At 36.9% G+C, this 12,792-nt stretch overlaps 1 protein-coding gene across 1 annotated transcript in view; it reads left to right on the top strand.

The window, feature by feature from the left end:
• LOC124554740 (voltage-dependent calcium channel type A subunit alpha-1-like) overlaps positions 1–12,792 on the top strand; it is a 339,549-nt gene that overhangs the window by 114,722 nt on the left and 212,035 nt on the right. The window contains exon 4 of the mRNA XM_047128387.1: positions 7,089–7,154. Coding sequence (XP_046984343.1) covers positions 7,089–7,154 — 66 coding nt within the window. The remainder of the gene's footprint in view (positions 1–7,088; positions 7,155–12,792) is intronic.

The following is a 12,792-nucleotide window of genomic DNA, read 5'->3' as shown; positions in this document are numbered from 1 at the left end:
ATCCATCAAATATGGAGTGCCACAGGGTTCGGTAATGGGGCCATTGTTATTTAATGTATTTGTTAATGATATGGGTGTTGAGGAGGAATAAAAGAAAATATTGTATGCTGATGACATGACAATACTAAATAGTGATCAAAATATGGAACAGCTTGAGAGAAGAGCATACGTATCTGCAAATGTCACAGCTCAATGGCTGTTGGAAAATGAACTGGTTATAAATCTAAAAAAGACTATGTATGCAGTGTTTAAAAACAAGGAAAAGGCTGTAGACATGGATTTAGAGGTTGATGGAACAAGGCTGGAAGAAGTAGAATCTGCTAGATTCTTACGTATTCTTGTGGATAATGAACTGAAATGGAAAAAACATATTAATAATATCTGTAAGAAACTGAGGTCTGTCATATTCTTAATGATGCAGCTATCACAGTATTCAGACAAGAACCTTCTGTGTACAGTGTATCATGGACTTTTCGAACCATACTTACAGTATGGAGTGACTGTGTGGGGAAACTCAAACAAACAGGAGACAAAACGAGTGTTCACATTACAAAAAAAAGCAATTAGGACCATTTTAAGAAGAAAGACCTCTGAAACATGCAGAAACTGTTTCAAGAATTTAGGTATCTTAACTTTTTCATCGTTGTATATATACAAAACAATAATGTACATCACAAAAGGTAGTGAGGACTGGATTACAAATGCTAGTGTACACACCCACAATACAAGAAAGAAGAATGAAGTACGGAGCATACCCCACCGACTGGCAATGCTAGAAAAAGGACCCCAGTACTCTGGTATCAGACTACTAAGAAGTCTGCCCAAAACCCTGCAAGATAGTGTACTTCACAATGACTTTGCAAAGAAACTTAAAGACTATCTCATTGAAAAAGAGTTTTACAGTGTTGCAGAATACTTATGCCATTAAATTTGTATATATTGTTACTCATTATCAGTGATGTAAAAATGTAAGCTAAATGTGTAGAAAAATGAGTGATAAAGAATTTTAATACTTTGACATGTCCTATATTACACGTACATTTACTGTACACAATGTAATCTTACAGGATCAAATAAAATTCAATTCAATTCAACCTCTTCCTGCTGCTGTTATGAGGTTGGGTAATAGAGGGGCTATGTGAAGACTAAGTCAAATACTTGCCACTACTGATTTGCTTTTTGGGCTTTGATCAAAATAATACTGAGCTGCTTCAAAAGCTGTTGCTACTTCTTGGCACTTCTTTGGGGTTGCTACTTGTTGACATGTCTTTGAGGGCAGGATTTTTTTAACTGAAATGCCTGTGCACAAACCTCTTTATCGGGCACACAGGTAATTACTAAATCACACAGTAATAATTCAGCATAGGATTGTTTACAGTTCTGATTTTCACACAAAAATCAAAACTTATGGGTCAGCCCACTGAGATCAGCTGCTCATGCAGCACATGACTGATCCAACTTCTTGTGACAATGAAAAAATGTATGCCTAGTTGTCACAACTAGAGCTGGATTTATCGAGGGGATGTAATTTTTGTAGAAGGCACAGAAAAGTACTTCATTTAGTAACATTGGTTATGATACTTGCCTGGAAGTGGAGCTGCAGACATCTGTAGTATGAGTTCCAGTCTTTGTCTTCTGGATGAAATGGCGGCAGTGATGGAGGGGGGAGTTGGGGGGGGGGGGATGTCTTAGCTTGATAAACTGTTGTAGTATAAGCTGTTGCTGCTTCTGCTCTTCCAGAATTTGCTTTTGTAGTTCTTCTTGTTGTGCCTGGTATTGCATTTGAGGTCACAGCTGTTGCTTTCATTGTTGTTCTTGTTGAGCCTACTGTTTCATTTGAAGTTGTAGCTATTGCTGCCACAGTTTCATAAATTCCGGACCCATGATCACTGAACTTAGTCCGTTGCCCTCACATGCAGTCTATACTCTGTTCACATAAGAATAAACCTTACGTAAACAAACAGAAATGCGATGACTGGTCAGAAGCTGTAGCGCATGTACACTGGTGCGGTTACGCTCTTGGAAGTAGGTCCTACTTATGTATTAGATATGTTATTACTAAGTTACATTAAATGAAGCTTTAAGATATTCTAATGTACTAACAGCCATTAATCATGCTTTAGCTATGGTTTTTTTTATTTCAAAAATCATGTAGTCACATTCTCTGTACTATTGTGCTCTCATTGTCGTAGTGTTAATAGACAGTATGACAATGGCTGAGGCTGCTTCCTGCACCATAGTGAAACACCTGTGTGGAACACTGTTAATAAGTGCTGAGAAATAGGTTGTTTTTCATAAATTTACATAAAAAAATCAGCTCCGAAGTTTTCCAAAGGACTGTATTTGATACAGTTGACATACAAATACATGTTAGCTGTGTAGTGGGATCAGTAGTGTGGTAGATTGGTAATCTAATTCATGGATCGCTGGTTCAAATTTCACCTTGGTCACCTTTTTTTTGTCCAATATGAAATACCTACATCTCTTAATTCTAAAATTCATCACCATTTTTTTATGAATAATGCATCTCCTTGTTTCTTAATTACACATTGCATGCAAAATTTCTCTTTTCATTTCAAATACAAATTCTTAATTATCGATATTTTATGAAAGATTGTTAATAAAGGTTGCTTAAATTGAAGAAACATAACAATTTAATTTTTAGGACAAAAATGAAAAACCAGATACTCTTTATTTGGACTATGTCCATTGTTTTATACCACAGATGTAATCTCACATGAACCGAAGTAATGAGTGTCATACAAACATGAAAAACAGTGATTTTCACAGCATCGAGCACACCAAACAAATGCTGCATTTTTTACATTTGCCACTGTACCATTACAATATGAACACAACAGAGCTGATCTGGAGCCAAGTTAAGGGTTTTGTTGCAAGAAATAACAAGACTGTTAAGCTGCCAGATCTACTGGAACTATCGCACACAGCTCTTCCACATGTCACTGCTGAACGCTGGTGGGATTAGGACAGCACTTCATAAAAGGAGAGGAGAAAATGCAGTGCCTAGGTGGCTGCGTGGATTCTGTTGTTGATCAACTTGTTATCAATGTAGCAGATGACCGTTCCAGAGCTGAAATTTATTTCTCAGTTTCAAATAAGGAATGAGCTTAGAGATTACCAGAAGAATGACTGTATTTAATACCTTAAGTGGCTTCAGTATTGAACAGTACGGTGAAATCCCTACAGCATGCTTTTGCATTACACATAGCTCACTCAGAAGAATTACCCTGTGTTTAAGTCAGGAATTTTCTTCACTCTTGTTTGTAATTGGAATACTATGTTAGGTGAGAACTAGAGCATTTTATGGTTATCGTCTGGTCACCTAAGAAGCGTGCGGTAGTGCTAGAGTTTTGCCAAATATTATTTCATTCTCTTTAAAAATCAAACAACATTTGAATATATATTGCTTCTCTGCTCATCTCTTTTTACGTCTGAAGTACAACTGCTCACATCATTGCAGGTTAGCTGGACCAGATGGCTGGCCAGTGTTGTCCAAGTTAAATGTGCCAGTAATGCCAGTAAAGCTTTTTTCCTGGATTATCGCTCAGTCTGTGTGCATGTAATACAGCATAAAACATATCCATATGTTCGTACTTGACTTTACTGGACACAGCTTGGCTTCTGCTCCACATGAAATGAAATCCAATGAGATTCAAGCAAATGTGGAAGAATACAAGGTGTAATGTTTACATCAGATTTATTCTTATGATGAACGGAGTATAACTTTGAATCCTCATCACGAATGTTACACCTGCTATGGTGCAACAGTCTCTTTATCACGCAGAAAATATGGAAACATAGTTCACAATTCCAGTCAGCACCAGGTTGTTGTGAATTATAGAACCGACTAAGAGACTAATTTGGACAGTCCAGAAAATCCGCCAATTATTAGTAGTGGCCTTTTACAAGTCATTTAACTTTGTAATTTATAATACACTCTGTGTAAATGAAGAGGCTAGGCTATGAAGGATGCATGTCTGACATGTTCTATTGCAGAGATTTCACATTTTGTCACAAAATAACACTGCAACAAAAAAGTCTAAACCCTCCTAAAACATTAAGACATATTTGCATGATGCTCAGAAATAAATGATGGATCTTGGACTGTTAGGGTCACATATTTTCATTTTCAAAGCAAAACAGAAAAACAGATATTAAGACAAGCAATAGATTATAGCTGAAGTGGTGGTACAGATACAACTCATGTAATGGCTTACAGAAGATGTAATGCACAAAAGTGGGACTGAAATGGAAGAGAAGGAAAAAGAGAAAACCAAAACTGAAAAACAGTAAAATACACATACCTTTAAAAAATACAGCAAAGCAAATAAAACCATTGGTTTGAGATGACAGCATAAGAAAGGAAAAGAGACTATCAAATACCAATGCTGGACATAAGAAATAAATATACTCAGGTTCAGAAAAAACAGAAAACCTTGAACGACTAGAGACAGGATGTTAATATTCACAGGACATGTACATTAGTATGTTCTGAAGAACTGATCGGCATTTGAACCATGTCAGCCCACGAAATCGATGTCAACATCAATATCGTGGCACAACACCATCTACTATCAAAATGTGCCAGCAGCTCTAGTTGTCACTATAAACCAAAGGTAAGGGATCAGTGTGATGTGAGAAAGCATGCAAGATGCATCACAGATATAGTCAAATCAGTGAGTTTGAAAGGGTGCACATTATTGGCATGAGAGAAATTTATGCAACCATCTAGGAAATAGCTGCATATATGGGACAAAGTGTTTCAGCAGTGCAACAGGTGTGTGCAGAATAGTTCACAGAAGGCCATAGAACACGACGAGGTGGGTCAGGTTGCATCACCCAGACCAGCCCCTGAGAAGATAGGCACCTCCTCCGAATGGCATTGCAGGACAAATCTGAATCCTCTTCACATCTGGCACAACAGTGGAACAGTGTAACACATCATACACTATCAGGGGTGACAGTCTGTCGCAGTTTGTTATGGCATAGGTTATGTGCTCATTGTCCTCATCTCTGCCTGCCTTAGATGAATGTGCAGAATTATGCTAGACAGCAATGGTGTATGGAACGACATCACTGGGGACACAAATGGTGTCAGATAGTGTTTTCAGATGAAGCCAGGTTCTGTTTGTTTGAAGATGTTGACCGCATTTTGGTTCACTGCAGATAGGGTGAGCAGCATCACGGTGACTGCATTCGCACAAGACGTACAGTGCCAACTCGAGCTTTACGGTGTGGGGTGCTATTGGGTACAACCACAAATCACAGTTGGTGCAATGTCCAGGGCACTGTGACCAGTATGACCTACGTGAATGGCATCCTGCAACCCATAGCCATACCCTTTCTGCACAACACCCTAGACGCCATTTTTCAGCAAGAAAATGCACGACCACATGTTGCTGCGTGAACACGTGCCTTCTTGGTGTCACAGGATGTCAGCCTCTTGCCCTGGTCCACCACATCACCAGACTTGCTCCAGTCGAAAATGTGTGGGATATGGTGAAACGATGAGTGCAGCGCTGTGACCCAATGCCAGCCACCACAGATGAACTTTGAAACCAGGTGAATACAGCACGAATGGCTATACCACAGGATGCCATTCACACCTTATATGTGTCAATGCCATCACACATGGAACAAGTAATCAGGGCCCATGGTGGACCCTGTGGCCTACTAGGCGACAGGACACTTGCTGAATCAAGGTGACTGAAATGCTAATCATTTTTGCAGAACATACTAATGTACATCTTGTGAATATGAGCATCCTATCTCTAGTCATTCAAGGTGTCCTGTTTTTTCTGAACATGAGTGTATCAAAAATGCATTTGCTGTTTGTTTAGAGCTACACTGTTTTTTTTTTTTTTTCCTTTCATTTTTGGAATGAGTTTATCATTCCCAAATTCTGTTACTTCAAGTGATACAGAATGTTTTCTATTATGTTGATTTTGATGGCACAGAAGGGTACCGAGAAAGGAAAAGCAGTGGGATCTCCTTCAGTGTTTCCAGAGGTGCGATGATGATGATATCAACTCTCACACCACAACGTTTTTGCTACAAAATCCATTTAATTTTAACAAAATTTATTTCAGTGCCAATTAATCTTTTAACTGACACATACAAATGATGTTCTCATTGTGTTTGTACACTAACTTGCATTCTTCCTGGAAAGAATAAAAAGCTGGGCGCCCTAATTCTAAGTGGGCAGAATATGATTCCGTGCACCTTCTATTTTTTAAACCAGCTATGAGTCAGAGCATTTACTTGGCTCACACCTTGGTAACTGTACTAGAAAATGCTTTACTTCATTATATCATACAGTAGGAAAAAAGTGCTAAAGACAAGAAACTGAATTTTTCTTTTGCTGATATATCAGTATGACATCGGCAAAAGAACAAAATTAAATAATGAGGAGTCAATCTGCTTCATTTGCCATTTCATTGCCCATAATAATATACGGCAAAGATTACATAATTAAAGTAACTGTCGTTAGTGCCTAGAAAACGAATACACTGGTACTCAATTTCATCAGGATAACCATGAATAAAGAAAGAAGTTTGAGATCAGTGTGTAATTTACACAAGTTAGGACAATACTTATTATTCAGTCATAGACAAATGAAGATCTAGAGTTCTGTAGAAAAATATGCACCAGAAAAAAATGTTCACACAGATTTCTTACAACTATGTCAGATACCAACATCATTACTTTCAGAGAGCAGAAGTAGTGTAGTGTCAGCTTAGCAGACTGTGTCGGCAAGCAAATCATCAGTCAACAATATCTTTCACCCAATTGCATATTGTTTGTATGAAGTAAACCATTGTGTCCCATATTAAAGAGAAAATGCAATTCATTAATTTTGTAGCTAACCAATCTGTTGTAGATTTACACTCAACTCATGGATATTAAGCTCTTGGTAAAATTCCTTCATTGTGACACCAGTTTTAGAGAAAGAGAATCGATGAAGAAATTTATAGCAAGTCGTCGTATGCTGTGTATAGTAATATAATGCAATATATGTGGAAGATCCATTCTATTAAGATATTTATCTTACTTCTGTATACTTTCAGGCGCTGCCATATGTCTGCCTCCTTATTGCCATGCTGTTTTTCATCTATGCCATTATTGGGATGCAGGTATTTAATAAGTTATAGTTCATTTGACACTTAGACTTTTCCTTATCTCTCTCCACTTTAGAGTGTATTGTAGTGCCTCACAAACATTGTTAATAGCTGTATTTTTTTCAAAATGGTAAAACTCTTGTAAAAGAAACAGGACGCAAGTATAAATTAGTAAAACAGCTTGTACCATTTATTTGGCAGATGAGTTAACAAAATATCATATAATACAGTGAAAGTATTGTGAAAAACCATTCAAAATCCAATACTGCATAAAATATTTTTTATTCAAGACAGGCAGTTTCAAAAGTCTTGGTTGTCATCTTCAGGTCTTAAGCATTTTTTGGCAGTAAAACATGTTCATTTTATGCTGGCCTCATGCACAAGAAATCAAGTGGGTAAAACTCAGCACATTATAAATGTTTGTCACATCGCTAAAATATTTTAGCAATGACAAACATTTATGATGTGCTGAGTTTTATTCACTTGAAATCTTATTCCTGAGGTCAGCATAAAATGAACATGTTTTACTTAAGTTTAAGACCTGAAGATGATAGCTAAGATTGCTGAAACCAGTTGTCTTGAATAAAATCATTTTGTGTGATCTTGGGTCTTGAATGGTTTTTAACATTTAAAAACAGATCACCATTCTGCACTCTCATAATGAGAAAATTCAATCACAGTGAAAATGGGTTTGTTAATTAACTGATGTTCAATAGCTTGGGTCAACAGTAATTTGCAATGATATGGAATATGCCTGCTCATTTTCAAAATATTATGTTTTCATTTCAAAGAGCCATAAATAATTATGGAATCCATAAATATGCAGAAATAAAGAGGTTAACTTATAACAGAAACAGTTGGAGACCTGTCAACCAATTAAAGATTAATGGTGATGAAGAAGATGTAATGTGTCATTCACACTGTATATTCACAAATACTTTCATAACTGCATTATTTGCATCATGATGTGCTGTTTAATAGTGAATAAGTGAATAGTACAGATAATTTTTAATCCTGGCATTATATTGTGTCAAAGTTTGTATGGGATTAACAGATGTGCACAGTAAGTTTGATCATGAATTACGTATTTTCATCCTATGAATATTTTACCAACTAACATGTAGAAGTGCCAACAAATATTAATCCTGACCAGCAGAAGGCTCTTGTATTTCTGCTGAGAGAAACCAAAATAGTTGACAAAGGCTAGCAGAAGGCAACAAAATTCTCCAGCAACCTGTATGGACATATGTAACAGTTGTAACACAAAGGGTGACATGATAATGTGGTGTTGAATATAAGCATTAATATGTACTTTTGTAAATAGGTTTTACAGTTTAATTATAAGGGGTACTGCCTTTGGAAGATTAAAGGAAATCTTCCAATTCATTATATGTTTTCTTGTTGATAATTTAGAAGTCTCATGTTCATTATGAGTATACGAGTGGCTAGCGTATTTACTCGAATCTAAGCCGCACTTTTTTCCGGTTTTTGTAATCCAAGAAACCACCTGCGGCTTAGAATCGAGTGCAAAGTAAGCGGAAGTTCTGAAAAATGTTGGTAGGTGCCGCCACAACTAACTTCTGCCGTCAAATATATGTAGCGCTATACAGGCATGCTTTGCAGGCACAAAGATAAATACTGGCGCCAAAACCTCTGCGGGAAATAAATTTAAAAAAAAACGTGGAAGACGAGATTTTTTTGCTCCGCCCGGAGTTTTGACCACTGCATTTTCATACATATCCATCGAAGTAAATACAAATTCCGTATTGTTCATCTTCGAATATTGCAGATTTTCAATGTACTACGAAAATCAGACTGGCAAGACTGTTAGGGATGTTTGTGTCAATATGGCCAACCCTACGTTCTGAATTTATTCCTACCTGTGAGAAGAGATGGTTGCTAATAGGAACTTTTATGAATTGCGAATCACATGCAGTATTCTCTGCACCATAAGAATAATATGAATATAAACATTTTGCCACGTGTTCTTTCGTGTTTGCTGCTATCTCATTTAAATTCTGTCTGCCTAATAAACTACGAAACTAGAGTGAGACAACAGCAAACGCGGAAGAATGTACATATCATGTCATGTTTATATTCGTATTATTCTTATGCGTAATAGTGATACAGTCAGAACTGAAGCTTGACTAGATTTTTAAATCTAAGATGACTCTAATTTCTGTACAGAATGTAATGTACTAAAGAGGCGTCTGCAAAGATTTTCAAACGGAGAAAAATTTTCGCTAAACTCTCGTTCAGAACATCTTCTATCATACGCAGTCTATTATTTGGTTCTTGTTGATCATTATCAAAGAAAGCAGCAGTGTAAGTAACAACAGATAGCAGTCTCTTGCCATTGTTTCGCTAATGAGACGATTCTTCCTTCTTCTTCTTCTTCTTCTTCTCCTTCTCCTTTTATTTTATTTTTTATTTTTTTTCAGAATGCGACAAACAATGCATGACACAGTACAGTAATGCATCTTCAGCTTAGAGTGACGTAAACACCTATAACAAAGAGAACGGCACTTATCAGATCAAAGAAAAATAAGCTATCAATTCAAACCAGATGAAGCACATGAAAAAGCAAGGGTACCCGTATAAATACGGACGGACAAATAGCAATGGCTACTTGGTAAAGCTTAACTGCTAAGCTTTTCTACTGTAGCTGTATCGTCATTCATTCGACCTAAATTGTGTCTCATATTACAAGGGACCAACTTTGTTTCAATTTGGAGGTGCGGCCTAAAACTTTTCTCTCCCCTTGAATTTTGAGTCTCAAATTTCAGGTGCGGCTTAGGTTCGAGTGCGGCTTAGATTCGAGTAAATACGGTAAACACTACAGTTAGTTATGATCAGTCACACACAGTACACACGTGAGGATAGTTATCCTTTCGGTTTAAGGACAAAGTAAAACACTGTCAAGTTCACATAAAATGAGTTTGCAACAATATCATTTGGATAGTACTATAAAAACAGCTCTTGCATCTATGCCATCTATGGAGGGTGCATACCTTAAGACTAGCTGAATTCATTTCTTATGCCATGATCACATGACAGACAATTACTGTAGTAATGTCTGAACCTCAGTTATGTAGGCCTACTTTCTTACTTTCCATAGATGAAACCTGTTTCACTAAATATATGATACTTCAAACTAAATTTCATCACATAAAAAATTATTTAAATTCCAGTTCCTCTATTCTGAGCAACAGTCACAACACATTTTCTGTTAGTTTCAGGTTCCATGGATCATTTTGCATAACAAATTGCAATGATGTGGAACAAGTCATTTTACATTCACATCACAGTTTAATATGTACATATTATTACATTCTGAACATTTCTGATATTATTTTTTTTACAAAAAGAAAACAAGATACATGGATGTGAATTAATAATTCCTACCCACCACCTTTTACTCATCACAATAAAAAGAAATTCTTCTTTGGGATCGGAATTGTCAAGCAGAAACTTTCTCTATTTGTTTTCAAATTTTACTTTGCTGTCCATCAGACATTTAATGTCAATGGGTATGTGAACAAAACTTTTCGTTGCAGCATGCACCCCTTTCTGTGCTAAAGTCAACATTACACTAAGGTGACAAAAGTCATGGGTTAGTGATATGCACATACAGAGATGGCTGTAGTATTGCATACACAAGGTATAAAAGGTCAGTACAGTGGTGGAGCTGTTATTTGTACTCAGGTGAGTCATGTGGAAAGGCTTCTGACATTATTATGGCCACACAACAGCAATTAACAGACTTCGAATGTGGAATGGTAGTTGCAGCTACACACATGGGACTTTCAATTTTGGAAATTGTTAGGGAAGTCAGTATTCAGAGATCCACAGTGTCAAGAGCATGCCAAGAATACCAAATTTCTGGCATTACCTCTCAACACAGATAACACAGTGGCCAACGGTCTTCACTTAATGACAGAGAGCAGGGGTGTTTGTGTAGAGTTGTCAGTGATAAGAGACACGCAAAACTGGGATGTACGTATCTGTTAGGGCAGTGTGACAAAATTGAGCATTGGCTATGGTAACAGATAACTGACACGATCTCTTTGCTAACAGCATATCACCTGCAGTGCTTCTCCTGGGCTCATGACCATATCAGTTGGACCCTAGACAAGTGGAACACCATGGCCTGGTCTGATGAGCCCAATTTCAGTTGCTATGAGTTGACGGTAGGGTTTGAGTGTGACCCCATAAAGCCAGAGTGTGGTGCAGACTGCACAAAGCCATGGACCCAACTTGTCAACAAGGCACTGTGAAAGCTGTTGGTGGTTCCATAATGGTGTGGGCTCTGCTTACATGGAATTGATTGGATCCTCTGATTCTAGCCGCAAATGTGGCTGAACTAAGTTGTTAAAACGTGCTTTTTGCATTTTAATTTCTCACCAATAAGGACACCTAAGAATTTTTAAAGTTTCCATCCTATTTTTTATTCCTCACCATGTGTTACACTTTGCATTGGTGTAGTACACCTAGATGTGGAGAAACAAATGCATTCAAAATTTAGGGCAAGATCATTTGCAGAAAATAAGTCAATGATTCTTTTACAAACTATGTTTTCCATTTCTTCCATTTCTGTATGTATGCTTGGATTGATTACAATACTACTGTCATCTACAAAAAGAACTATTTCTGCTTGTTGCATATGAAATGGAAGATCATTTACGTATGTGAGGAAGAATAGTAGACCTAAGATTGAGCCTTGGGCAACCATACATGTGATTTCTCTCCAGTCAGAATTATGTCCCTGGACTGTATTGGCTGAATCACTAAGTACAGCTTACTGCAAATTTTTGGTTAGATATGACATTACCCATTGGTTGTCTATACCATCAATGCCATAAAACTTCAATTTATGTAGGAGAATACTATGATTCACACAGTCAAATGCCTTACATAGGCCACAGAACATTATTTACTGCTTGTAAAATCTGGTGAGTGAATAAATATGAAAATGACATTCTCACTTGAGCAACCCTTTTGAAACCCCAACTGCGATTTCCTGAGGATATTATTGTTGCTAAGGTGAGATACTATTCTAGAATACATCGCCTTCTCAAAAATTTTGGAAAACGAGTCATCATTGAAACAGGTTATTGTCCTCTCTCTTTATCATCTTCCTTAAAGAGGGTTTAACAATGACATATTTCACTCTCTGCAAAAGTGCCTTAAGTTAGTGATGCATTACGTATTTCAGATAAGACCAGGCTCTTTATATGAGAACAAAACTTTAGTATTCTATTGGAAAAACCATTAAAACCAGATGAGTTTTTAGTTTTGAGAGAAAGTATTTCTCTTAATTACAGAACGAGAAGTTGGTGTATACATTCATATGATTCAGTTTTATGAGAGAGATTTTTTTTTTTTTTAACATAGTTCTGTAATTTTTTCCTCTTGAAGTGTTTGTCCTATGCTTTCGACTGTATTTAGGAAATGATAATTAAATGCATTTACTACCTGAGACTCATCATTTATAGCCCTTCTATTCAGCTTATGTGCATGAATCAGCAATGTTCTAGAAAGCATTGCTCATGCAAAACTAAGCTTGCCCTTTTCTCACTGTTATGCTGTGAACTATGGATGAAGTGCAACAGGCAGAGTTAATATTTCTAGATTTTTAGAAATAATTTGACAT

The sequence above is a fragment of the Schistocerca americana genome, chromosome X (genome assembly GCF_021461395.2).
Source record: "Schistocerca americana isolate TAMUIC-IGC-003095 chromosome X, iqSchAmer2.1, whole genome shotgun sequence".
Lineage (NCBI taxonomy): Eukaryota > Metazoa > Arthropoda > Insecta > Orthoptera > Acrididae > Schistocerca > Schistocerca americana.
The sequence above is the reverse complement of the archived record's forward strand: the minus strand, read 5'-3'. Positions and strand labels throughout refer to the sequence as shown.